This window comes from Lonchura striata, chromosome 2 (assembly GCF_050655825.1).
Source record: "Lonchura striata isolate lonStrDom1 chromosome 2, ASM5065582v1, whole genome shotgun sequence".
Lineage (NCBI taxonomy): Eukaryota > Metazoa > Chordata > Aves > Passeriformes > Estrildidae > Lonchura > Lonchura striata.
The window spans coordinates 108,312,154-108,337,463 of record NC_140704.1 but is presented as its reverse complement, the minus strand read 5'-3'; the positions used below and the strand labels follow the sequence as shown (position 1 = coordinate 108,337,463).

General features: G+C 41.6%; 2 protein-coding genes across 15 annotated transcripts; both read left to right on the top strand.

Moving 5' to 3' along the window:
• Positions 1 to 2,846: 2,846 nt before the first annotated feature.
• LOC110467855 (myosin regulatory light chain 2, smooth muscle minor isoform) lies at positions 2,847 to 10,075 on the top strand. Of its 14 annotated transcripts, none has more exons than XM_085573787.1 (5): positions 3,537 to 3,585; positions 4,459 to 4,497; positions 8,019 to 8,216; positions 8,379 to 8,540; positions 9,573 to 10,075. In XM_085573787.1, the coding sequence occupies exons 3-5, from the start codon at positions 8,033 to 8,035 to the stop codon at positions 9,743 to 9,745; spliced, it is 519 nt and encodes a 172-aa protein (XP_085429913.1). In that variant the 5' UTR covers positions 3,537 to 3,585; positions 4,459 to 4,497; positions 8,019 to 8,032; the 3' UTR covers positions 9,746 to 10,075. The 14 variants fall into 14 exon arrangements, with proteins under 14 accessions (XP_085429906.1, XP_085429913.1, XP_085429908.1 ...); XM_085573782.1 differs by having other exon boundaries at positions 4,459 to 4,538; XM_085573786.1 differs by having other exon boundaries at positions 3,537 to 3,607; positions 4,463 to 4,497.
• Positions 10,076 to 19,821: 9,746 nt separating this feature from the next.
• MYL12B (myosin light chain 12B) lies at positions 19,822 to 25,021 on the top strand. The gene is made up of 4 exons (XM_021525232.4): positions 19,822 to 19,862; positions 20,127 to 20,325; positions 20,488 to 20,649; positions 24,205 to 25,021. The coding sequence occupies exons 2-4, from the start codon at positions 20,142 to 20,144 to the stop codon at positions 24,375 to 24,377; spliced, it is 519 nt and encodes a 172-aa protein (XP_021380907.1). The 5' UTR covers positions 19,822 to 19,862; positions 20,127 to 20,141; the 3' UTR covers positions 24,378 to 25,021.
• The last annotated feature ends 289 nt before the right edge of the window (positions 25,022 to 25,310 follow it).

The following is a 25,310-nucleotide window of genomic DNA, read 5'->3' as shown; positions in this document are numbered from 1 at the left end:
GAACGGCACCACCAAGACCATGATGTGATACCCACTTTCCACATGCCAGAATAAACTGGAATTGCACTGTTTAATTACTCTAGTAACCACTTCACTTCTTGGAAAAACAAATAATTTTTGATTATTTGAGAAGCATTAGACAAATTACTAAATATTACTTATGGTTAGAGTAGGTAAATAATTTGAGTATGGTGCTCTCCTTGTATTCTTTGAGTGCCCTAGGTCCCACTGAGTTGTCTGGGGATTTGTATGACACATGAACTTGATTAAAGTATGCAGTTCTCTAAAGGAACCTTCTCCCAGTAAAATGCATCTTCACAGAGGAGACACACTGATGAAGAGGTGTGACATCGTGACTCTTTACATCCACATGGCCAGGATTTTGGTGGCTGCAGACCTTTCTTGGTAAATTGATCTAATTGTCTTTAGGCTACCCCTGACAGCCTGAATTACTTTGCTAGCATTTCCATAGAGGGAAATTGTATTTGATGTATGCGGGAAATAACAACCTACATGCAGAGAGTAAGGTGTTGAGACTGAGAAGTTCCCAAGCAGTGTATAGAACACAGCAGTGGAGAGCCTTATAATGACAGAGCATGAAAAGACATGGAAGATGCAAAATGCAGAGATGCCAGAGGCCAGGAGAGCCCAGGATGGCTGAGCCTTCCCCAGACATGCCCCCACAGAGCTGGGCAGGATGCCTGCCAGGCATGAGAAGAGCCTGGTAGCTGCATTAATACTTTATTTATTGCAATGAGACTATGCACACAAACAAAGGAGTCACTGACCCAGAAGGATTAGCCTAAGTCTAGGTATAGTCAAGACTGGGTTTAAAAGCAGCCTTGCAATACTTCTTTTTTTAGGGACCTCTGAGGAAGCAGCAGGTAAGTCACTTTAAGGCAGATTCTAAAATTACTTAGGTTTGCAAATATTGGAAGGTCATAGTGTAAACTTCCAAATCCTGTTGGAAGTAGACTCCACAACTACCTAACTTACTGACAATCCCTTTACATTCCCAAACCTCATCTTTAGCATTTATGGTAGTCTTGCTCACTTGTGTTCCAGTTTCACCTACTGTAAAGTGAACTCATGGCACTTTTATACAGTAGAAAGAGATTTAGTGAGAAGAATGCTACAAATAAACAATGTATTTTTTTGGAACGGGTTAATTATCTTTTTCTGGAAACAGGACTGCTCTTCATGAGCCAATATTACTGATGTATTTCTTAAAGATTCCTGAAATCTACTGAGTCAGTTTCTCCCTACATTTCAAAATAAAAGCTTGCTCATCTTTCCCCACTAAGAAATTATTCAGAAAAAAAAATTGTAAGAGGTTAATCAACTATGGTGATTTAGAGCATAGGCCAAAGTCCTCTGTGGTTAGTCAATATATCAAGTATTACTCATTATGTTAAATATTAAACCCAACAGCTGCTCATATCCAGGACTCTCCATACATAGATCCCAAGTATGAAGGATTATTCTGACAGGTCTTCCTACATATTCCTTACTGACATTTTAGGCTTTGCTTGTTATTTCCATTTTTCCAATTTCACATAAGCAAAAATATTATTTTAGTATAGGTCAAAAAATGAACATTGAGTTAGTACTGTACCAATTTTTGAAGGAAAACAGAAAATCACTGTCATTGTATTATTTATTTAATTGTAGGATAAAATCCATTTAAAGAGAAAAATATTCTGATTTCTGCTCATATCAAGGCTAACTTGGATAAATTACACATCAATTTTGCCACTGACTCCAGCTGTGGAAGCAATGGACTCTAGAAGCATAAGAAACAAAGATGGTTTTTGTATCCAGCATAAGGAATGACCCATTTCTGGATCATGAGAGGAATGCCTGCCTCAGCTTCCATGATGAAGCTACTCTACAGCAGAAACTCATGTCTTCAGGGTCAGGAGTTGCCTGTTAGGACACATCAAACCCATCCCAAGTGGGCAGCCTGGCATCCTGCCAGTGCCCAGGGAAAGGTGGGAGATGTGACAGGAACCACCACAATTCCCTATAGGTAAAAATACTGCCAGCAGTAGCAGGGACAGGGAAAACTGCAAGAGGCTTGTTTTGACTCTGCAGTTTCTGAGCAGAGAAGATGTTCCTCCAGAGCTGTGCTCTCTGCCAGAGGAGCTTATGGGGGGACCACACCTCCTGGACACTCAGTTAAGTTAATTTCCCTCAAAAAAATGGATAATCTCTTACTGCTTTCACAGATTATATGACTTCATATACAGTTGCAAACTGTAAAAATTAAGTAGAACCAAATGCAAAGTTATAAATTAGGCCATGCAGACAGTGGTTGTGATATCTATTTGTTATATGATGGTGTTTGTATTTTTGACCTGTGGTCACTGTTCTTTGGATGATGTTTCTGTTCATCCCATATTCCTCTTTATCTCATCTTAAAACCAGTATTATTTACTAGGAAAAGGTTCTGCTTCCAGAGGATGGCTGGGAACTGGAACAGTCTCCCCAGGGAAGCAGTCACCAAGCCTGGCAAAGTTCAAGGAGTGTTTGGACAATGCTCCCAGACACAAGGAATGATCCTTGGGGTGTCCTGTGCAGGGCCAGGAGCTGGACTTTTATGATCCCTGTAGGTCCCTTCCAAATCAGGATATTCTGTGGTCTCCTGTGACTCTTCCAAAAACAGCAGCACCTCCTGAGCAGTTCCATACCATGTGTGGGGCTGTTTAGAGCTGCAAAGTGAATCAAGGGACCCCCCCTCCTATGAGGAAAGGCTGAAGGAGTTGGACCTGTTTAGCCTCGATGAGAGATGACTGAGAAGGGACTTTTTAAATATAAGTATTTCAAGGGAGGATCAAGAGGATGGAGCCAGGCTCTTCTCGGTGGTGCCAAGGAGTGAGATGTACAGGAAGTGCTACGTGAACACGAGGAAGAACTTCTTTACTGTGCGGGAGCCCACACACTGAAACAAGGCAGCCCAGAGTGTAGCGTCTCCCTCACTGAAGATGCTCAAGAACTGGATGCAATCCTGTGCCACGTGTTTGAGGGGAGGGGCTGCACCCGGCCTGACCCATCCTGTGTGCCTGTGTCCCTGTGTGCCTGTGTCCCTGTGTCCCTGTGTGCCTGTGTGCCCGTGTGCCTGTGTCCCCGTGTCCCCGGCTCCCTCCCGCTCCCCGCAGCCGGAGCGGGGCGGGGCGAGGTGCAAGGCCCCGCCCCCGGCGCGAGCAGGAAACTCCCGCCGTTGCCTTACAAGGGCCGGCGCGCGACTCCCTCCGCCCTTGGAATGCGGTGACCGCACCGCGCGGCACCAACGCGTCGCCGGGGGAGGACACGCACACAGGCTCGAGGAGCTGAGCTCGTGCCTCTGTCTTTCTCCTTCAAGGAAGGCAGAGACTGCAGGGAAAAAACGCGAAACACGCGGGCCCCTGCGCGTCCTCTCCCCGACACGGCTCGTGGCGCCCGGCCGCCGAAGCGATGAGCCAAGCCGCCACCTCCCGTTCCTGCGCAATGGTCTCGCCCACGGCTTCCTTCCTGCCCGGCAGGGCGGTGGCCGCTCCGCTCTCCGGAAGTGCCGCTCCAGCCGCTCCCGGTGCCGTCTCCCGCCGCTCCCGGTGCCGTCTCCCGCCGCTCCCGGTGCCGTCTCCCGCCGCTCCCGGTGCCGTCTCCAGCCGCCAGGTGAGTCGGGGGCTCCGCCCGCTGCCCGCGGGGCCTGGGCCCGGTGAGGGCTGTGGCGGTGCCGGGCCGGGGGTCCCTTGCGGAGCCGCCCCCCGCAGCTCCGCTCGGGCCTCGGCTCGGTGCCGCTGCTCTTGGCGGGGATCCGCCCTGCTGGAGCTGAGGCCCCGGCTCCGGGCCCGCTCCGTGAGCTGGTCAGGGCGCGGCGCCGTGTGCATCGTGTCGGGGAGCTGCTGTTAAAAGGTGGCTGTCTCCCTGTCGCAAGGGCTCGGCTGCCTCCCGGCCACCTCGAGCCTCTGCGGGTGCTCCCTCGGCTTTGTCAGAGCATGGGAGGGGCAGGGCTGGCAGCTGCTGCGCTCGGAGGAGGGTGAGGTGGTGGGCCGGGGTCTGTCCCCGTCTGTTCACGTGTTGGAATAACCAGAGCCGCACACGGGACTGCGTGCAGTGGTTCCCCGGCTCTCAGAATCAGTTAGGTTAGAAAAGACCTCCGAAATCATCGGGTCCAACCTGAGACCAGCCACCATGGGACCTGGACCATGGCACTGAGTTCCTCGTCCGGTCTTCACTTGAACACTTCCAGGGACGGTGACTCCACCACCTCCCACCGCCCATTTCAATGTCTAATCACCCTTTTTGTGAAGAAACTCTCCCTAATATCCGACCTAAACCTGGTACAGTTTCAGACTGTCCTCTCTTCTCTGTCACTTATTGACTGGGAGAAGAGGCCGATCCCCATTTGGTTACACCCTACTTTCAGGTGGTTGTAGAGAGTGATAAGGTCACCTCTGAGCCTTGTTTTCTGTTTTGCAGACAGGCTGCGTTGACTCACTGGCGCTGGATTTTGAGGCAAGTGTGACTCCTGTACAAGAATTTTGGGAAACTTACTAGTGAGTAGTGTGTGAAAGTGGCTTTTAAGACTGGGTGGGACAGTGTAGGGTTTGGTTTTTGCTAGTTTGCTTTCCTGAAGTGTAATCTGCTCTTACTGAGTCTTGACACAGATGGTGCTGGAGAGCACTTGCTCTTAGCTCTTCCTGTTGCCACCCAGATTGTGATGGATGTGGGATTGTATGCGATGGTATAATTGAGTAAATGGACAGAACTTGGGATTTAGGTTTGAGGTTGACTTTTGAGTTTGATGATCTGTCTTAGTTCATATAGAGACTTTCTTGGCTGTGGGTTTGGGGATTTATTGTGTGGTAGTTTGGTTTTTGTCAGTGACAGATTCTGCAGTTATGACAATATTCACAATTTTGAAATTTTGAGTGTTTTCTAAAGCATAACTTTTGGTCAGTGCCTCTGCTTGCACCACTGTTAGTGAGCTGTAAAGTTTCACAGCTTACTGCATGGCTCCAAATTTTTAGTTGCTTGGGGTATTTTTTCTCCAAGAGTTTGTGACTTTCCCAGAGGAAGGGGCCACAAGATGACTCTCTCTGCTTCTGTTGTTTGATATCTACTGTGCCTGGATATGGCCATACAGGCAGCACAAAGCAGCACAGTGCTGCTACTACCTATTTATTATTTTTTTTATTATGTTAAAATCTTTCTAAAGAAAGGTTACACTTTCAGAAATACCTTATGATGTGTCTCACATATAAGGTCTTACATATGAAGCTTCTTGGACAGCTTCCAAAACAGGGCCCAAACCATTCAGTGCAGCACAGTATTAAACAAAAGGGACCAAACCTGCATGTTGTGACTTGCACTATCTAATGTGAAGTATTCCTGCTTTTTATATACTAACAGATAGTCGATAGATAGTATAATAGTATAGTAGTTAGTATAGGCTACAAATTCTATTTGCAGCCTATACTAAGCCTATTTCACAAAGTAAATGGACAGAACTTGGTGCTTCTGGAACTTTTAAATCGTAAATTGATCTCTTTGGCTAACTGGATTGATGCCTTTGGTTTTCTGAACATGTTCCAAAATGTACCAGCTTCTTTCCTAACAGACGTTCCCAGAGCTGAGTCCAGTGTTTCAGGCATAGCTGCAGCATGCCTGTGCTGAAGGGCACTGCAGTCCTGTGAGATCTGATGTTTCTCTGTAGCTAGGCTGACAGCTCTTTTGGACTGGAGGAGTTCCCAAGCCTGGTTCAGAGGAACTTAGAAAACAGTAATGCAAGCATTGGCACTTTTTTTGTTTTTTTCTAATAAAATATACTCTGATAGGTCAGTCTTCTCAACAGAATTAAAAAGAATGTGCTGACAGTCTGCTTTTGTTACCTCCTCTTCCTTAGGATTGAATTGTAGGCAGTGGCTTGCTGGGAGCACTGCCTTTGCAGCCCTTATGCCTTTTCACTGATCCTAGAATTACAAGCCAGACACAGATGATAAAAAGGGATTACCATTATAAGGAACCTTATGCTGCACAACATGCTGGATGAAAAAGCGCTGAAAATGCATACTGTAACAAGTGGATAACATTTTATATGTTCAGCAAATTAGCATAACTGACAAGAATCCCCAGTTAGAGACAGAGGTGATGAGATGATAATTCACCTTTGGTTATCCCCTTTTTTGAAACCTCCCCCCTCTTTAGATAGGAACTAAACTTTGTTTATGAAAAACTTGGGAAGCCATTTTGACCTGGTTCCCAAAGAACCTTGGAGCCCCAGGCCTCAGAGCTGCTGGGGAATGTGTTTTGCCTTTCTAATAGAGTAGGTAAAATGCTAGCTATGAATACAGTAATAGGCTACAGAGCTGCAAATACATATGTAAAGAATATGGAGGCATACAAAAGTAAAAAGGCAAAGATCAATTTGGTTGGCATCAGCACGTGCAGAGTAAACTTTTTTGTTTACTTTGAATGAACTGTACCCTGAAAACTGCCTTATTTCAGAGAAGAGTCATTAAAAGATAGTGTTTGGCTTTGTTTTGAGTAGTGGAACTTCTAATCAATAACCCAGAGTTAAATGAGATCTTGCCTGAGGGTTTGTACAGTGGTGAGAAAACCACCAAAGTTATGCACAACCCTTGGCTGTAGCTGGAAAGCAAACTACCTTTGTTGTCAGCTGTCTACATAAGTATCTCAAAGTCAAGAGTTCACATTTGTTTGTTGTAGTGTTGTGGAGGCCAGACATCTCGGGTAGCTCGTGGTTAGTGAGTGAAGTGGAGAGAACGTCTGCGTTGTTGGGCGATGCGCAGTTGCATTTCACGGGCTATTTTTACTTCAGGACATAATGGTTTGTTTTGTACGTCAGAAGAACGTTGTAGATGCACGTAGGATTTAAAAGTGTGGAATTGGCAGGGGACATCAGTAGCTGTCTGTGTGGACGGACTGAGAAGGACGTAACCATGGAATTTCCTTTTATGATCCAGATGCTTGGTGCACCCTGTCAGGTATCTAATACAAAGCAAGGTAAAATGTCTTTCCTTTTAGTTAAAAAAAAAAAAAAACAAAACAACCAGAAATAACTGCTTTTTGCCTGCATATTGAGTTGATTGTATGAGGGAGTTACTTTGCTTAATTTTACTCACTTTTTTTTGTTAAGGATGAATCCCAGTTAGTGACTTCAGTCTTGCTTTTCAGGAGTCTAACTATACTACATCTTGGAGAAAACTATCTGAGAAACAGAACTGTGCTATGACTCCAATTAGCATTGCTTTTCTGACACGATAATTTGTTTCTAAGTTATAAAATTAATACTTAGTGTAAATTTAAGAATATTGATATTCTTGCAATTACAGGTGAAGCTTAATTTTTTCTTCTTTCAGGAGGCACTTGCTACAGTCAAGGATTGAGGAATCTGATTTGCATAACACTTTGAGCATTATGAAGGATTATAGCAGTATGGATTATACTTTAGTTTTAGCTAATGCAAGCAGAGGTTATGAGACTTTTGGAAACAACATTAAAAAGGGTCTAACTTCTGATCCAAAAGCAATCTTGAGGACTTTGTGCTCACCTTTCAGTGAATGACTCAGCTTTTTCAGTTTGTGCTGCCATACATTTAATTGGGACATTACATGTATCTTCCCAGATAAAGAGATGCAGTAAACTTTAAAGCCTCGCTTCTACCGTGAATGTATTAGTGTTATAATATATAATAATCTACCATGTTTATTTCTTCATTTGACAGCTTCAAGGGAAACAATGGCATTAGTATACCAGCAATGTGTGAAAATTTATAAAAACATATAAATGTTTTAAGGGTTGGTAGCTTAAAATAAACAGTCTTCACATTTTTGTAGCTATTATACTTCTAAGTGAAGTCTGAAAGAAAATGAAGCAGGAGATACTGAAATAAATTTGTACTTTGGGGTATATGCCCAATACATGAAAAACATGAAACCTGATGTCCTTCTATCCCAAGAACTTGCAATGTGATTTAATAAGGCTAAATCTTGGATGTATTTCTGTCTCCTTAGAACCAACAACCACCATGTCTAGCAAAAGGGCAAAGACGAAGACCACCAAGAAGCGCCCTCAGCGCGCCACTTCCAATGTATTTGCGATGTTCGATCAGTCGCAGATCCAGGAATTCAAGGAGGCCTTCAACATGATCGACCAGAACAGGGATGGCTTCATTGACAAAGAGGACTTGCACGACATGCTCGCCTCCCTTGGTAATGTCCCTTTTTTCTGTTCATGCTTGCCAGGCAAATTTGTGCTGCAAACATCAAAATACTGAGTTTGGAATATGAGAGGTGTCTCAGTTTGTATTAACACTACTGAAATGACTTTTTCAGTTTGAAAGCTGAACCAAGGATGAATCCCTTTATTTGTAGGAAAGAACCCAACAGATGAATACCTGGATGCCATGATGAATGAGGCTCCCGGCCCCATCAACTTCACCATGTTCCTCACCATGTTTGGTGAGAAGTTAAATGGCACCGACCCGGAGGATGTAATCAGGAATGCTTTTGCTTGCTTTGATGAAGAAGCAACAGGTATGTGGTGAAAGAACAACAGTGTACATGTATTACTTCTACTTACTTCTGTAACAAAAAAATACTTACGTTCATAGAAGGGGTGATCAGTTTTTTAATTCTGAAAATTTTCATTTCTGCAAGCTGAAAATCATGACTGTATCATCATGTGCTAAATTTGCCTTTTCTGTCGCTGTAGAAATTTCAAATTTCTGGCAGTTCATTCTGTTGTTCAAAACAGGAGAAAGTATAAAAGATGTTGATTGGGAACCAGGGTTTTAATTTATTCCGAACTTAAAATTCACCTTTGGAGCTGCTTTTATGAGGGGAATCACTGTTTTCAAAGCTGTTGTGCTTCTATGAAGAACTTTTCTGTCAGCAACTTGTATCTACCTGCCCTCTCTTAAGCTGCACTAAAAGGAGAAAAAAATCAATGCAAGATAATTCTTGTGTGACTCACTGGAATGATGATAAAAACAATCACAACTTAGACAAGCCTCCTTGTATAATAAACCACGCCAAGAATTTATTCTTTGCAACCAGTCTGGTAAATCTGAGTTTTACCAGTGATTTAAGATCAATTTGAAATTTTGTAAAATTTCCCATGTTTCATGCACTTGTTGAATGTTAATAGTCAAGTTCCATGACTTCTTTTTGGTGGTTTTTCAATAGGAACGCTCAAGGTTAACTGATCCTCTTTGTAATTTTTAAAATACTGAGTTATAAGGTTCTTGGTAGCATTGGGAGTGTAGCCCTGCTGTTGGGAAGAATGTCCAATACGAATACTGATAAATTTTATATTCTTTGGTACACCACAGGCAAAACATAAAATTGTCTTTATTTGAAGTAGTGGGACCTTTCAAACTAAGATGCCTGATTTGATTGAATCCTTGTAATTATTTGTAATTTTAGTAATAGGGTTGGATGGCATTGTTTTAGTTTGGCAGATGAAGACTGTAGGGGTCTTTAATTGAGGGAAAGAACTCAAAGAAAGAAATTATCACCCAGCAGATTAATGTAAAAACTCCTCTTCTGTCCTACACTATGCTCCAGGGTTCATCCAAGAAGACTACCTGCGGGAGCTGCTGACCACGATGGGAGACAGGTTCACGGATGAAGAGGTGGATGAGCTGTACAGAGAGGCCCCCATCGACAAAAAGGGCAATTTCAACTACATCGAATTCACGCGCATCCTGAAACATGGAGCAAAAGACAAGGATGACTGAGAAAGTCCCTAGATACCTGCACATATCTCTACATTTATGTTTATTTTCTATGGTTTCTTCCTGATAGAACTTGTTGCATGCATTTAGTTCCAAAGCTTTTGTCTTTTTCAATATATTTATCTACTCCAGGCCATTTAGGCACATTTGCACCTGTAATCAAGACTGGAAGCAGGGAAAATATTTTGAGGGAAAGGCTACAGGAAAAAACATTCCCTGGAGTTGATAATCCAGGAAAATAATCTCAATGTTTCTGGTTTAGCTGGATTTTTACATTTTTGTAATAAATGCCATTTTGAAATAAAGATTGCTATATAGATAAAATACCTCAAAGTCTTTTGTGAAGAATGACATTTCTATTACACATTTACAAATGCAGGTGTGTTCATTGTATTTTTCTTGCAGTTGCAAATCAAGCTCGAAAACTCATTTTCACAGTGTTTTGTTCAGTGTTAGGGTTGTGAAATGCTCCTAGCAGCATCTTCTGCATTCTTTAAAAATTCAGCTGCAGAAGTCTATCAGGTTTTTGAAGTGGGATCTGACTACTGTGTAAGTAGTTAAATCAGATAAATGGTTAGGGAAGACTGTTACAATTGCCTCATGGCCAGCAGAGAATACCTGATTCTTAAGCAGATACTATGCCAGCTTTTGCTTCCTTTTAATATTGATGGGTTTTCCAGCAGTACTTTCATGTCAAAGTGTGCATTATTCTTTGCTAAGTAAGGGGGAATTAGGCATGTGTTTTCTCTTCTGCTGAAGGAAGCTTTTGCAAAGGTGTCTGTGCTGGCACTAATTAACAGCAATATATGGCCAGAAAACTTAAACATAGCTTTATTTTTCTACAGCTAATTCTTGTGCATGTGAGAATTTGAGCCAATTCATTCTGAGAATTAACTTGGTAAAACCCTACAGGTGCTGAAGTTGCTCTCACTTTTTAAAATACCATACATATTCCTCAGTTATGTTAGTAAGGTGGCTTTTAACTAAAGTCAGTCATTTAGAGCTGGTTGTGCTGATGTCTCAAATACAAAGAAAATATGAGGATTGTTCTGTTAGTTCTTAGTATGACCATGCTTTTCTTTGTGCCTCATCCTCTTGGCTACCACAAGTTGGAAAGCAGGAAGAGAATGTATTTTGCTATGTATTTATCAATTAAAACAATGACCTCAGCTAATCCCATGACTTAAAACCCCAAGGAGTAGGAATTTGGCACAAAGGATTGTAAAGGCTCTGACAGCTTATCCTGTAAGGTGGGTTTGTCTCATTTCGTGTGTGATAGGATGAAGGCTTGGTTACTTAATCTTGCTTGTGTTCCCAGATGGCAACTCTGGAGGATATTCTGGCTTCAGGTTTGAAAATAACTTGACAAAGTATACTGAGTTGGCATACTTAGACTATTTTTTTTTCTAGGGTGTTTTTTTACACTTACAGGCTTAATTAAAATTGAGTTTTGAACCATTCTTTTCCCAGTTTTGTGTTTTATCTGCTAGCCTGTTTGTCTCTTACCCACATTATGTAACACTAGGTTGCCACAGCTGCTCCTTTTTTTGAAACTTTGGTGCTTTTTGAAACTTTTGAAACCTTGGTGCTCTTCAGTAATTGTTGCTAAGTTACTTCTCCATGTGACACCTGCAAGGTTCTAGGAAGTAGTTAACAAGTATGTGTGGAAGCTTTCACCAGCAGTGCCCTTGTGACAAAGACGAGAGTGGGGATTTAGGAAACTGGTTGAAATGTTGCTATTTAACATTTGGCTGGAGAAAAGTTACGCTGTCACTTCTTTAGACTGATCTTGTCACCTCTCAATTTGGTACTGTGTGCATACATGTCTGCTTGAAGGACAGATGTAAGATACTGATTATTTTTTCCCTTTGAGTGTCTAAATGGCATTAAGATTCAGAGAGCAGTTAACTTTTGTTACGAACCCTGGATCCCTAAACCCTTTTTCTGATCCTGTTCTCTCTAAATGTTAGGTGCTGGTATGTTACACTGAGAAAACAGCAGCTGTGCCAGCTGGATTTTTTCTTGCTGGGAGTAGCAATTTTTAAAATTGTAAATATTAGCTACATAAAAGAGATCCTGGTATCCTCCTTGAGAGGAAATTGTCCACTTCGGAAATATTCTGCTGCTCTTGCTTTCTGAACAGCCAGCTGAAATGTGGGGTGTAGCTGTTTTGCTCCCTCTGAGTAGAGGGTGAGACCTGTTCAGAAGTAAAGATACCTACTCAGGAAGATGTGTTACTGAGAAAGAATATCCAAGGGTGTATGAGTATAATGACAACCTTCCAAGTGCCAGTTTCTGGTTTTTTGTATTGTAGGAGACCAGTTAACCTGCAAGTGGGCACAAACCCCTTAACTGCTTAAAGGCTACAAGACCAACAGCCCCAGCCAAGAGACCATATAAGAGCATCAGATGTGTTTTGTAGCTAGGCAGGGAGGAATGTGACAGCTGAGGTTGCATGCCGAGGGCTGTGGGGTTGTGTCATCAATAATTCACTTCCAAAAATAAAAATAACTTTGGTCACTGAAACAGCTTAAAATTCTGATGACTTAGCCTTAGCATTTTGCAGCCAAAATCTTGGAACCTATACTCTTTTCTCCCTTGGGGTTCATATATAACAGGCTCCAAGCTCCACACCAGATTAAGCTTATGATGAAAAGCTATTTTCATAAGCTCATGCACACATTTAATAGTCTTACATCTACAGTGATCTGTAATGGCCTGTGAAGCACTACTGAAAAGCAGTGATTTATTTTACATGACCCACTTACCCTGTTCTAAGGCTACGAACACAGAGGTCAAAATGAAGCCAAAGAACTACTGAGGCTGCATGAGAAACCTCCAAAGAGGACCATGCTTGTGCCAAGTGCTGCCAGGGAATGTTTGCCTGCTGCTGCTCCCTTTTCATCCCTACTCTGTTGCTGGAGATAAAGGTAGTGTGCAATTTAAAAGTAATTTTACACTTGTTTCTGCTCTTTGTTTAAGCAAATAAACCCATCCTTATGGCACTGTAATCAGATGACTGAAGCATTTCACAACATGAAGGCAGCTTGTTACACTAGCTCAGCAGCTAGGGGATGTCACAGAGGTGGTGTCCCTACACCCCAGAGCAAGGATCTGTTTCACTGCTGACCTATGGACTATCTTTGGATTGCTTGTTTCTAGGATCCCTGTGGTATCTGGAGGAATGAATGCAGCACAGCGGCCCCATCCTGGCACAGGGCATCAGTGACAGCATGCCTTTGTGTCCTGACACCTGCATTCGATCCAAAAGCTGGAAAATAGCTGAAATCTTGTCATCACATATTTCTCATGGCCTTTTCCAGTCTGGAGTGTTACTAACCTACTATTCCTGGGGAATTTCAAACAACAAAAGCAAAGATATTCCTACAATGTAAATCCAAAGAACGGGTGAGTAACAAAGTACAGTCAGGAACGTTTTAGATATCAGCAGTTAATCCTCCCTTGGTATTGCTTATGCACCCATGCTCCTATTTTGGCTTCTTATTTCATTTTTTCAGAACCCTACTGTCATTTTTAGATAACTTTCTCCTTTGAAAAAATGATTTAGGATTGCAATAACTCAGAAATGGTATTGCAGAAACTACGAACAACACAAAGGGGAAAAGAACTCAGTAAATGCATCTTAAAATGCAGCTTAAATTTAAATAATGAAATAATACTGGGGGGTGGGAACGGGGGGAACCCTCCACACAGCTCTTGGTTGTTTTGGGTTTTTTTTGTGCTCTGCGCAGCAACTCCACAGAAATCACCGTTTTCCCAAACTTTTGATATACCAAATAGAAAACTTCCCATCTTAAAAAAAAAAAAAAAGGTGGAAGCACATGGCTCCTTTTTCTACTTTTCTCTGCAGCCCATAGGTAAAAACAGTGCCAAGGAATGTTTTCAGATCAGAAGTGTGATATTCCCTAGAGGCCATACCTAATAGGCCCTGCATCATGGGACTTAAAGGGGTCAGGCAGTTTGTATCAATGTAATAAATCTGAGCGAAGATGTTTACACGCTTCTCAGCAGAACCCACTTAACAGGAGAGTGGGAAATCAAACTGGCCTCCTGGAAAACCCCAGCTCTTTGCTGCATGCAGACTCTTCTGCATGCAGAATCCAGCTGTGATTCGGTCCCCCAGTAAAGCAGCACTGCACTTTGATAAAGCTTAAAAGTAACAAATACTACAGCTTTAGGCAGGTTGAGACTAACTTTGCTGCTGCCACTATCTTCTTGTTTAGGCACCTGTATTAGTCATTTTACTGTTCTTGTAAATTGCTTTGTTTTGCAAGGTTTATTTAATTTTTAATCCTCACTTTGACTATTTTAGGATATCACTGAATACATCACTTCATACAACCTCACTAAAAAATATTGAAATAGGCTTTGGTTTGTTATTTAACTATGAATAGTCCTTGAGAGTTAAAAGACAGAATTTTGCAATAATTCCCAGCCTGTGCCAAGCATATTCAAGTAAGTGGGTGTAAATTGAGGCCTGTAAGACTTGTCTTAGTATATGCTAAAATTGAGCTGACATCAGACATTAGTTACTTGAACCTTGACTTAGCCTTGTATCTAACAGGCACTGGGGTTTTTCCCTCTTTTGAGTTCTTCCTCAATTGTGAGCTAACCGTCTCTAACACAAAAGGCAATGGCAAGATATTCCCACCCCATAAGAAATATGTTGATTTTGAAATTGCTCCACCAGCCAACAAAACTTGCACAGGCATCACCTGATAAGACAACTGATAACAGCTTACTTCTCATGTGAAACACCTGACTAAATATGCTGCTTCTCACTTCCTGAGTATGTTTTAAAAGACTATTTTAGACCTATGGCCAAGCATTGAGCACATTTAATTTTCTTCCATATTTGTACATACACATTGTCAGACAGATACAAACTCTAACACACAAGGAGAGAGCAGATATGCACATCCTTAGGTTTAGCAGAATTAATTACATTTGTTTTAAAGACTGGAGGCCTTCAGCTCTCCTTTGTAAGAATACCTACCAATGCTGATTTTTACATTTCAGTTCTCCACTTTACAGAATCACAGTGTCTGGCAACACTCCTGATTAAAACTCATGCAAGAAGAGCTGAAAACCCTGCAAAGACTTGGCTAGAATTGTTGCAACTTACCAGCTAGGATTAAAAAGGACAGACATATAGCATAAGAGGCAGAACAGTGACTTTGATCATAGAGAACAGGGAACAAAAACCCAGCAGAAATCAACAGCCCAACAGTCAAAGATGTACTTTTCAACATTTAGTTGCATTTTTTAACTTGTGTTGTTTAGGTATAAAGGACTTGGGATCTGGGAATGCAAGGAGTACCATGTCTGCTGGGTAAAACCCCTCAATACTCTGTCAAACACATGTCAGTGCTCATTCATATAATCACTGAGATGCAGCTTCAAATAAACACATAGAAGTTTGTTTTCTCCTGTTTACAACATTTCATAGACTGACTGCATTTTATTTACATTCCATTAAATATCTCTGCTTTATCCTTTGAGCTGCTGTATCCTTGTCATACAATGCTCTAGAGAACTCATGTTCTTGCCTCTTCCTCAGCCCTGTACACTGGAAGTTACTAGGAAGTCAAAACTGCTATTTTTAATTTTCAGCATGGAGAAAGAATATGTGTTTCTTCTATAGGCTCCACTACATTCTCTGAGAGCCTTTATTTTTCATGCTTCAGCATCTACCATGTGGCAGAGACCACCTAGGAAAGCAGTAACCATGTTTATTCATGAGACCATTGATTGAAAACAGGGAATAACCTGCAGTCTGAGGCCCTCCAAGAGAATCAAGTGAAGACACATTTTGGAATCCTTTCTTTAACTCATGACTCCTCAAATGTTTTCCCCTTGGATCACAGCGCTGGAGTTATTTTTGGAAAAATTCCAGAAAACTTTGTGATGCTTTCAGCATCTCAAAAAAAGTGACTGTCACTCTGACTGATACTGCACTGCACTTAGTATAGCTAGAGAGAGGCAACAGACACTAGCTGGAATCAGGGATGAAGGGATGGAAAGGCAGAGGGATGAGCCAAAATACCAGGTGAAGAAACTTACAGACAAAATGCTTTTGTTAAATGATTGTTTAGACCTAAAACTTAGATGGATATGTTTAATTTTGACTCTGCTGTCAATACTTAACCTGCATAATTAACATTTGTTGAACAGTGATAATATGCTCAGGAAAAGATCTCCTAACAAAAAAATCTTCATCTCAACTTTCAAACAGTTTTAATTCTTAATGTGGAAATCAAATATCTGCTTTTTCTTCTAGTCTGTCTTTTCAGACCCTTTTGTTTCTTATGCACAACCTCAGTCTTATTTCTGTGATGACCAAGGGTATGGAATTGATTTCTGTACAAGAAAAACTACGTGGGACTCTGCTACAACTGAGACAAGAGCACAAGAACTTTCTAGAAGCAAAAGTAACACAAAAGAAGTGGACATACAATTCAGCCTTAGTAGTTCTTCCAATACAAAGTCTAGAGCATGGAACAAACATTGCAATAGGTATGGTCAAGGTCACTAAGGTGCAGTTTTTCATGCAACAAATAGCAACCTTGCAAAGTGTTCCAAAAACACCACTAAGGCATATTGTGGATGCTAAATTTATATCACATCAGGGATTACGTATTAGGCAAGTTCATGAAAGAAGCTCATGGTGGGTTACTAAATATCACGTCTGGCTCAGGAGAGCTTATCCCTCCATGAACTAAAAATAGTAGATATTGGGAGAGCATTCTGGGAAGATATTGTAGGCTACCTTGATTCTTATTCTTCTCTAAGTACTTGCATATGGCCACTGCTGATGCCCTCCCCTAAAGAACAGGCTAAAAACATCCCATATGCTCTCTATTCTCAAAAATCCCACAAGTATAGATTCCATCCCCCTGCCCAAAAAAAAAAAAAAAAAAAAGATTCCAAGTTTTGGGTAAAAAAATCCAAAACTATAAAACTCTCCAGTGACCTGGTAAGGAAGACCTCATAGCAGGTATTATTTCTTGAGGGCATCCAAGAATTCAGTAGATTCATACCAGTGGTGCTCCAGCCTAGAAATGGAGAAAGCAACTGCTAGGCTTCCCCAGCCCCAGTCTCAAGAATTTTTTGCCAAGACTTTGCTCCCTGCCTTCCACATCCAAAATCCACATCTCTTTGCAGCTGGGGTGCACTGGTCTAGGCAGACTTTTACAGTGAGCCAGTTGCAGCCATTCCTGCAACATTCATTAGATTAATAAAGAAACACCAGAAGACACAAACTGATTCTGCTTCATTATGCAACCAAGTTAATGACAAATATTTGCACTGTCACTGTAACTCAGCAAAGGTGGGGAAACAGAATCAGTGAATTGTTAAAAGCTGGAAAATACCTCTAAGTTCAACTGTTAATAGAAAGAACTAAATGAAAGGAGGGAAAAGGTTTACTGTAAATTGCTCACTGTCTATAGTAGCCTTAAAACCTAAGTATGAAACAGATAATTTTTAAGGTTTTTTGACAATTCAAAGAGAATAAGCATTTCAATGGCACCAAATCAGAGTATTTTAGACAAAAAGGATAGACACAATTAACTCATTTTGGTTAAAGTGTTTCTTTCTTAAACAAGACTGACATAAATTAGAGAGAAGGGAATAATGAAGGAAAGAAGTAAGTACAAAGAAGAAAAATTAAAGAGTTAAGAGCTCAGAAATTTTTTAAACCATCTTTCCAGAAAGGATCATTTCTGTTCTGAAAGTTTGATGCACAGCCCTCAGGAAGCACCACACTCATGAAAAAAGACAGTTTTTTCCCTTTTCAACATTTTTGTCAACAAATTAAAAAAAATATCCTCCAAATATTAAAAAAGACAAAACAAATATTTTCCCTTTAAATTTCTTTATTGCTATGATGAGTGCTGTAATCAAGTAAAATTGAACAATTTCTAAAAGCATTACTTAGGTTTACATCAAACAGAAAATGGTCTGCCTGTAGGAACTGCTTCTCATTCCACCATGATGTAACAAATTGAAGACAAAAGCTTTAAGAGGCACACACTGACATGCAATTTTGTTGTTAAGAACTGATCTCATACTGGGCAAATAATATTAGTGCACTTATCCCCACATCTGCAGAAGTTAAACACTGAGAACAGCATACACAGTGACAGGCATCATGTAACACCCTTTTAATAGCATGAAAAACAATACAAGACAGAGTGGCATGTTTGCAGTAGTGGTTCAATTTAAAGTAACTGATGAAAGAAGTTTAAATTAAGAGATCAGATAGCTTTTGATAATTAAATTTCAACACACAGTTCAGTTCTTCAATATCATAATGAAGTATTTTATTAACTCTCTTAACATTTTAATAGTTCTACCGCTTTTCTGCCCACTCATATTTGCATGTAATTATCTTGAAACTATGTGCTACGTCTAATGAGCAGAAGAATTTTTTACCCAAAACTTTTTCCATTAATAGGCTTTCAATTTAGCAAAGTTTAGTCTTAGTTTCTACTGCACTTTGAGACAAACTTTAGAAGAGTGATATTAAAATTAATCGGGGAAGTATTATAAATTAATTAGGCCAAATTCTCAGCCCTCATGAAATAACTTCTGATTTGAGAGGAGTGAGGGAAAGAAAGTTGGGCCTCTGGGCAACTAAAATGTCTCCCTTCAAATCTGAGACTGCAATTTCTAGACTACATATTAGATTACATGTTAATTTCAGTAGCTCCAGTGGCTAAATGTAGTTCATTTACATTTATAGATATAATTGACAATTTCAGAAAAAGGTTGTATGTCTATTTTTTTCTTTCACTGAATGATTGAGGTTGGAAGAGACCTTTAAGATCATCTAGTCCAACCATCAACCCAGCACCACCAGAATCCTCAAGGAGAACACTCCTTGAATGTGATGACACTTCTTGAACACTTCCAGAGATGGTGACTCCATCACCTTCCTTGGGCAGCTTACTCCAATGCGTGGCCAATGCCTTTTCCCTTAAGAGTTCCTGTTTTCCAAGCCACAGCCTGCAGACCAACAAAGCCCTCAGCAGGGAGGAGGGGGATTCAAAGAATGATGATCTGGCAGTGCAGCTTTCCCATCTGACTACTTCAGCACCTTCCTGTGCCCTAAACAACAGTTTTCTTGATGCCCAAGCCATTTATGTGGGACTTCAGCAAGCAACATGGGAATAAGCATTCCCTTTGGAAAATTTTAAAGATGTAAAAGTGGGCTAAAAGCGAACTGCTTCTGAAGCGATTTCAGACACCATCCCCCTACATTAAAAACACTTTGTACCTCAATTTATTTGAGATCCTGCATCAAATGATGAATGGAAAATACGTGTCATCCTTTTTCATTAAGAAAACATATGCAAAAATAAATCCTCCAAATGTCCTTACAATCTATGGCTGCGAGAGGCATTAGGGCTCGCTCCTGCGGGAGCACCCACTTAGAAGACTTTAAGATGCAACCTGGAATTCTTCTGCTCCCTCGAGCGAAGCACGTGGAAGCCCGGAGGTAAGGATAACACCTCGCGAAGGTACGGATAACACCTCACACCTGCTGATCCGGGCAGGACGTCCCCCGACGAGGAGCTCCCTTCGCCTCAGCCCCGATGTGGCAGCACCGCGCGGACCCGGGCACGCCGCGGGCGCCGGCTGCAGGAGCACGGAAGGACGCTCCCCCTTCAGCGTGCGCAGGCTTTGTGCAAACGAAAGAACAACCCCACGGGCAGCCCCCGCTGCCCGCAGCAGCGCCCCCGGCTCCGTCCGCACGGGCTGCCTCCATCCCTGCCCTGCAGGCGGCGCCGGGACCCAGCGCCGGCGGCCGGCGCTTCCCTCGGGATGCTCCAACGCGGCCGGGGCGGGGGGCGCAGGGAAGCGGCCGCGGGGCCGTGCCGAGCCCGCCGCCGCCCAGGGAAGCCGGGACAGGCTGCGATCCCTAAGAGAAACCCCCGGCTGCCGTCTCGCTGCCCTCCCGCAGCCTCTCCCGGCGCCCGTCCCCACCCGCGGCCCGGCAGGGCGATGGTTTCTCCGGGAAGCGCTGGAGCGTCCGCCCGCGCCGCTTCCTCCCTTCCGCGTCCGCTCCGTGCCGGGTCCCCGCAGCGCCGCTGGGGTGAGCGCCCTTCCACGACTAAAATTTAAGTTTCTTTGCGTCTTCTAAAAATGACTCTTCTTCCGGTTTATTAGTCTGTCTTTTCTTTATCCGTATTTTCTGCTTCTCTTTTTCCCTTCTTGAAAATAATAGGGAAATACGTTCTTATGAGAGGAAATACGAGTGCGTTAGAGGCGCGCTGTAACATTAAACCGTAAAACTTTCTCCTTTTTAAAATCCTAGCTCTGATCTTACTGCATTTACTGTATTTCCTTCTCTCCCTAGTGTCCAACAACCACCATGTCTAGCAAAAAGGCAAAGACGAAGACCACCAAGAAGCGCCCTCAGCGCGCCACTTCCAATGTATTTGCGATGTTCGATCAGTCGCAGATCCAGGAATTCAAGGAGGCCTTCAACATGATCGACCAGAACAGGGATGGCTTCATTGACAAAGAGGACTTGCACGACATGCTCGCCTCCCTTGGTAATGTCCCTTTTTTCTGTTCATGCTTGCCAGGCAAATTTGTGCTGCAAACATCAAAATACTGAGTTTGGAATATGAGAGGTGTCTCAGTTTGTATTAACACTACTGAAATTACTTTTTCAGTTTGAAAGCTGAACCAAGGATGAATCCCTTTATTTGTAGGAAAGAACCCAACAGATGAATACCTGGATGCCATGATGAATGAGGCTCCTGGCCCCATCAACTTCACCATGTTCCTCACCATGTTTGGTGAGAAGTTAAATGGCACCGACCCGGAGGATGTAATCAGGAATGCTTTTGCTTGCTTTGATGAAGAAGCAACAGGTACGTGGGTGCAATTTGGCTGCTTGGCAGGGGTATGGCTGGGTTTTTATTTGGTTTGTTATTTGGGTTTTTAAACAATATGCTGATTTTTGCACCTTTATAAATCAAATGTGAGATGGTAATCCTAAATGGCATATTCTGCTAAATTACTGCATCAGAGTAAAGTCTGTCTGGCTGTTCAGTACTGAGGACTAGTAGGACTGTTCTTCTGTGAGGCTTTGAAGAAGAGACCTTTATTTGGACAGTGTGTATTTTCCCCAGAGTGTAAAACAAGATGTATTTGCTCTAAGATGAGGAACTCAAATCAGTAGTGTGTGATTTTTTATGGCGTTAAAAGGTAATGATAGAAAATCTATCATACAACTGAGTTTGTCCCCCCTCTGCAGAAGGTGTGGGATGCATCTAAATTCTAAATGTGTTTAATATTTCAAGACACACTATCCAGACTTCATAAAGTCTTACAAATGCTCTCTGGCTGAGCATTCTTTATGGCTCTGAGGACAAATATCATGCCCTCACCTGCAGCTCAGTTTGCTTTCAGATTGCAGGAAGGACTGTAGTCTTAGTGGTCTAAAGATAAAAACCAGGTGAGGTGTAGAAGGCAGAAATGACAGATTGGACTGACTTGAAAAGCAAGATGAAGGGAAAGAGTAAAACACAGAACTCAGTTTTACTATATCAGACTTCCAAGGTTGTGTCTGTAATATTGAGGTTAGAGTTTATGCTTTTATGTATTTATTCACCTAGGCTAAGATTCCTGAAAAGTGTGTAGTAACCAGACATGAATCCACAAGGCAATTCTGTGGAAGTACAGAGTATCAGTGCTTCGATATGTTGTGAACTCGTCTTACTATCTCACATTGAAATTATGTAGCCTCTGTACTAGCGATGACACTGCATCTACACTTTTCCTCACAACTGTCCACCAAAATATTTTAACCTAACCAGTCGATATACGCACTGCACCTTTTGAAGGATATCCTTCCGTTTCAACAGCTGTTTTCAGTCTGTGTATTTTTAGCACCTTTTGCTTTTTCAAAGTGCATTGCCTTCCTGCTGAGGTGTAAGTAAACAGGCTTTCTGTTGGTAAGGCCTTTTCAAATGTCAGTCGACTTCCTCCCTCTCAAGGGAAATCTCTTTATCATTTCCTAGAGAAGGAAGTTTGTTAGTAGGTTAATTATTTTTTCTCCACAGGTAGTCTGACTCACTGTGCTACACAGTGTTTTTTGTGTGCAGCAAAACAAGAGCCTGTGAATTACAATATAAAGAAAATGGTTGTTGCTACCAGTTCTTTGGAACAGAAACTTCTGTGTCTATGTAACCAATAAGTTATTAGTTTGGGCACACATATACTGATAAGATTGATTTTAATATCTCTCAGTTCCGTGTGGTAAATGTTTTAGTCTAGTCCTACCATGAGTTGAGGATACTGGTTTGCTCTACAGTCTGTTTTGTATCTTATGCCAGCCTCAGATTTTAACCAGGAAATGTGAGATAGTTGCGCTGTTTTATTGAGTCTTGATTCATAATAGTCAAAATGAAGTCTTCAAAATAGCATGTGACGTATTTGTAGAACCCATCTCATGTTCATCCTTTATTAATTGTATTCTCTTATTTGGCTTCTGGTCAGTTTGTTCCTTTTAAAAATGTACAAGAGCATTTCCAGCCATATCAAACTCTTTTAATATTTTTTTTTTTCATTTCATCATCTCCACATGTGTGTTTATTATGGGCCTGATTTTCTAGCTCTACATCAGTCTAGGTCTTTTGAAAGGGAGTAATACAAATCAGATCCTACAGATGAGGATAAGATAGTCATACCTAGATAGCCAGCCTAGTTGGATATGTTGGTTCAGCATTACTGTCATGTGTAGTGCTATGGAATTGGTATAAAAGTTAGATCTGTCTGCCTTTTGAGTGTTTTTATCTGGTCTTTGATCCTGCATTGTCATCTGCTGTGTGCTGCTTGCAACAGGCTGAATGTTAAGTTTTGTTTCATTTATTTGTTACTCCCCCATCTATACTGAAGCTGCGTGGGAGGGACAGAAGCCCTGTTTGCTTTACAATTTGTTGCTGATAAAACTTGTGGCTTATTCCTGGTCTGGCAGCTGCAGTTTGGTGTTTAAACAACTACCTATTCAGACAGGAGCAATTAAGTCCTTGAGGCTCAACTTGCAGCACCAAAGGCCTTGCATTCTTTGAATACTAATCCTTATGTCATCTCTCATCACTGCTTGGTCTCTGTAGGACAGCAGAAAGAGTCTCATCTGTTTAGCTGCCTTTCCCCTCTTCTTTATGCCCATCTTCAAAGACAGAACTCCAAGGTTTGACCTGCTTAGGATGGGCCTTGCTAACTGAAAAGTCTCCCTGTTTTTGAAGTAGAAGATTGCTGCTAGCCTTCTTCATTTGCAGTCAGTATCCAAGGGCTGGTCTACACTGCAATATGGTGCTGTTTTCATTAGCATCTGTTAAAACACGTTTTTCCCTTTCCCCAGCAGATACCACCCCCATGCTAATTTGTCATGCTCATTGACTGCTTCTTGGTCCCCTGATTCCCTGTTTGTTTTTGTCTCTCTAATGAACTCTGCTTAACTTATGCATCTCTCTTTCAAAGCAGCACTTTTTTTATCACATTCTAATTGAATCTACATTAGCTGATGTGGGTGTCTACATATGATTTCCAGATATGTCTGGTCGTATATCAGCATTTAGCAGTTTCTGCATTCTACTGTCTTCCCTTTGTTATGCATGGTTCTTTCTTCATCTCTAAATTTTCCTGGCATTACTTGGCAACTGGTGGTTTTGCCCATCTCTTGAAATAGAATTAGCAGAAGATACCTAGAAACTGCTCCTTTTTATATCTTTGTTAACTTCCTCGAAAATCTTCTGCTCTTTTTAGCATATAATAAATAATACATCCTATTCTCTTTTTTTTTTACTGTGTTCTCCACCTTTAGCTCTCCACCATAAACATTCTTCCTGCGTCCTGAGCTAACTTGCTCAGTCCTGTCTGAAAGTCTCTTCTGTTATAAACTACTTCCCTGGACGCTTGCCAGGACTTCACTGTATGCACATAAACTGCCTCCAGCAACAGTGTTGTGCAGCACTGAAGAGCCAGAGTGGTTATTTAGTCCCCAGGGGAAACTAGTTTATAGAGGATGTTCAAATATATCTAATTAAGGCAAGAAAAATATAGTTCATTTAAGAGAACTGCTTGTATAATGAAGACTAACAGTCACAGGAACTTGTTTTTCCACTTTGAGCCGTTGAAGATCAGTAGATGGAAATAAGTGTTATTATACTACAGCAGGTCAGGCCCTGTCTTCAAAAACGTGTATGAAATGTGTTAAACTTCCTTTCCCTTTGCACTCAAGGAATTTCCTTAGAATTCAGTTAAGGAGATTTGTTGGGGCTCTGTGCAAATGCAAATGTAATATATGATGTGCTGCAGTGGTTAATTGCCTGTCCAAGTGCATGTCTGTGTTCCTGCTTTTGGAGATCCAGCCGAGAGGCTCGGCCTCCCTTTTGCATTTCTCTCTGCATGTCTCATTCCAGGGTTCATCCAAGAAGACTACCTGCGGGAGCTGCTGACCACGATGGGAGACAGGTTCACGGATGAAGAGGTGGATGAGCTGTACAGAGAGGCCCCCATCGACAAAAAGGGCAATTTCAACTACATCGAATTCACACGCATCCTGAAACATGGAGCAAAAGACAAGGATGACTGAGCAAGTCCCTGGATACATGCATATAGCACCTTTCATTTTAAATTTTTTTTCCTTCTCACTAATTTTATTTCTCAGGATCTGTTTTTTCCTTTTTTTATTTTCTAGTTTTCTGGGACCACTATTTGCATACATTTTTAGCACTGCAGCTTCTTCCTCGGTGAATCGTAAGGCTGCTCAGGCACACCTGCACCTTTGTAATAAGACTGGAAAGTGGCAGGGCAAGAGAGAACAGCTTGCAGTGATAGAGGTTGAAGGGCAAAGATCAGAGAGTGTGGAGGCCCGGGTAAAAATTCAGTGCTGTTCATCCTAGCTAGATTAATTTTACATTTTTATTGATAATGTTTCAAATAAATCACTGTCTACTTAAGTGCATAATTAAAATTTTCATGCTAGAAGTATAATGTTTTTCAGTGATATCTGTAAATATTTTTGGAACTGTATGCAGTCATATTGTTGCCTATTTTTGCCTTAAAAATGATGCATAAGTCACTTAAGCATACTGATGTTTGTACTTCAGCAACTGAGTATTTCACCTGCTACTGTGAGCATACAGATGAAGAAGAAATTCCCATCCTTCAAATTTTAGTGTATTGTAAATTAATCATTTCTGTCAGAGAATTGCACATTAAACATTTTAAATCTTATGGATGTAGTTGAGCATGTATTTTACCACTTCAGTGTCTCCTTTTCTCGAGACTGAGTACTATATTAATACCACTTTAAAAAAATTTAAAATGTAAATCCTAGTGTCTTTTTCAAAACATGATATCATATATGGGTAGAGTTGCTTGATTCTTACCAGATCTAGTAAGATTAATGACGTTTCATTGCAACCATTTACTTCTTTCTTTTATCTTTCTGTTTTTTTCAAAGCACAGTAGGAAGAGGGCTGGATTAAGAAGGAAGGTGTGCTGTCTCTGTCCTTTTCGTTTT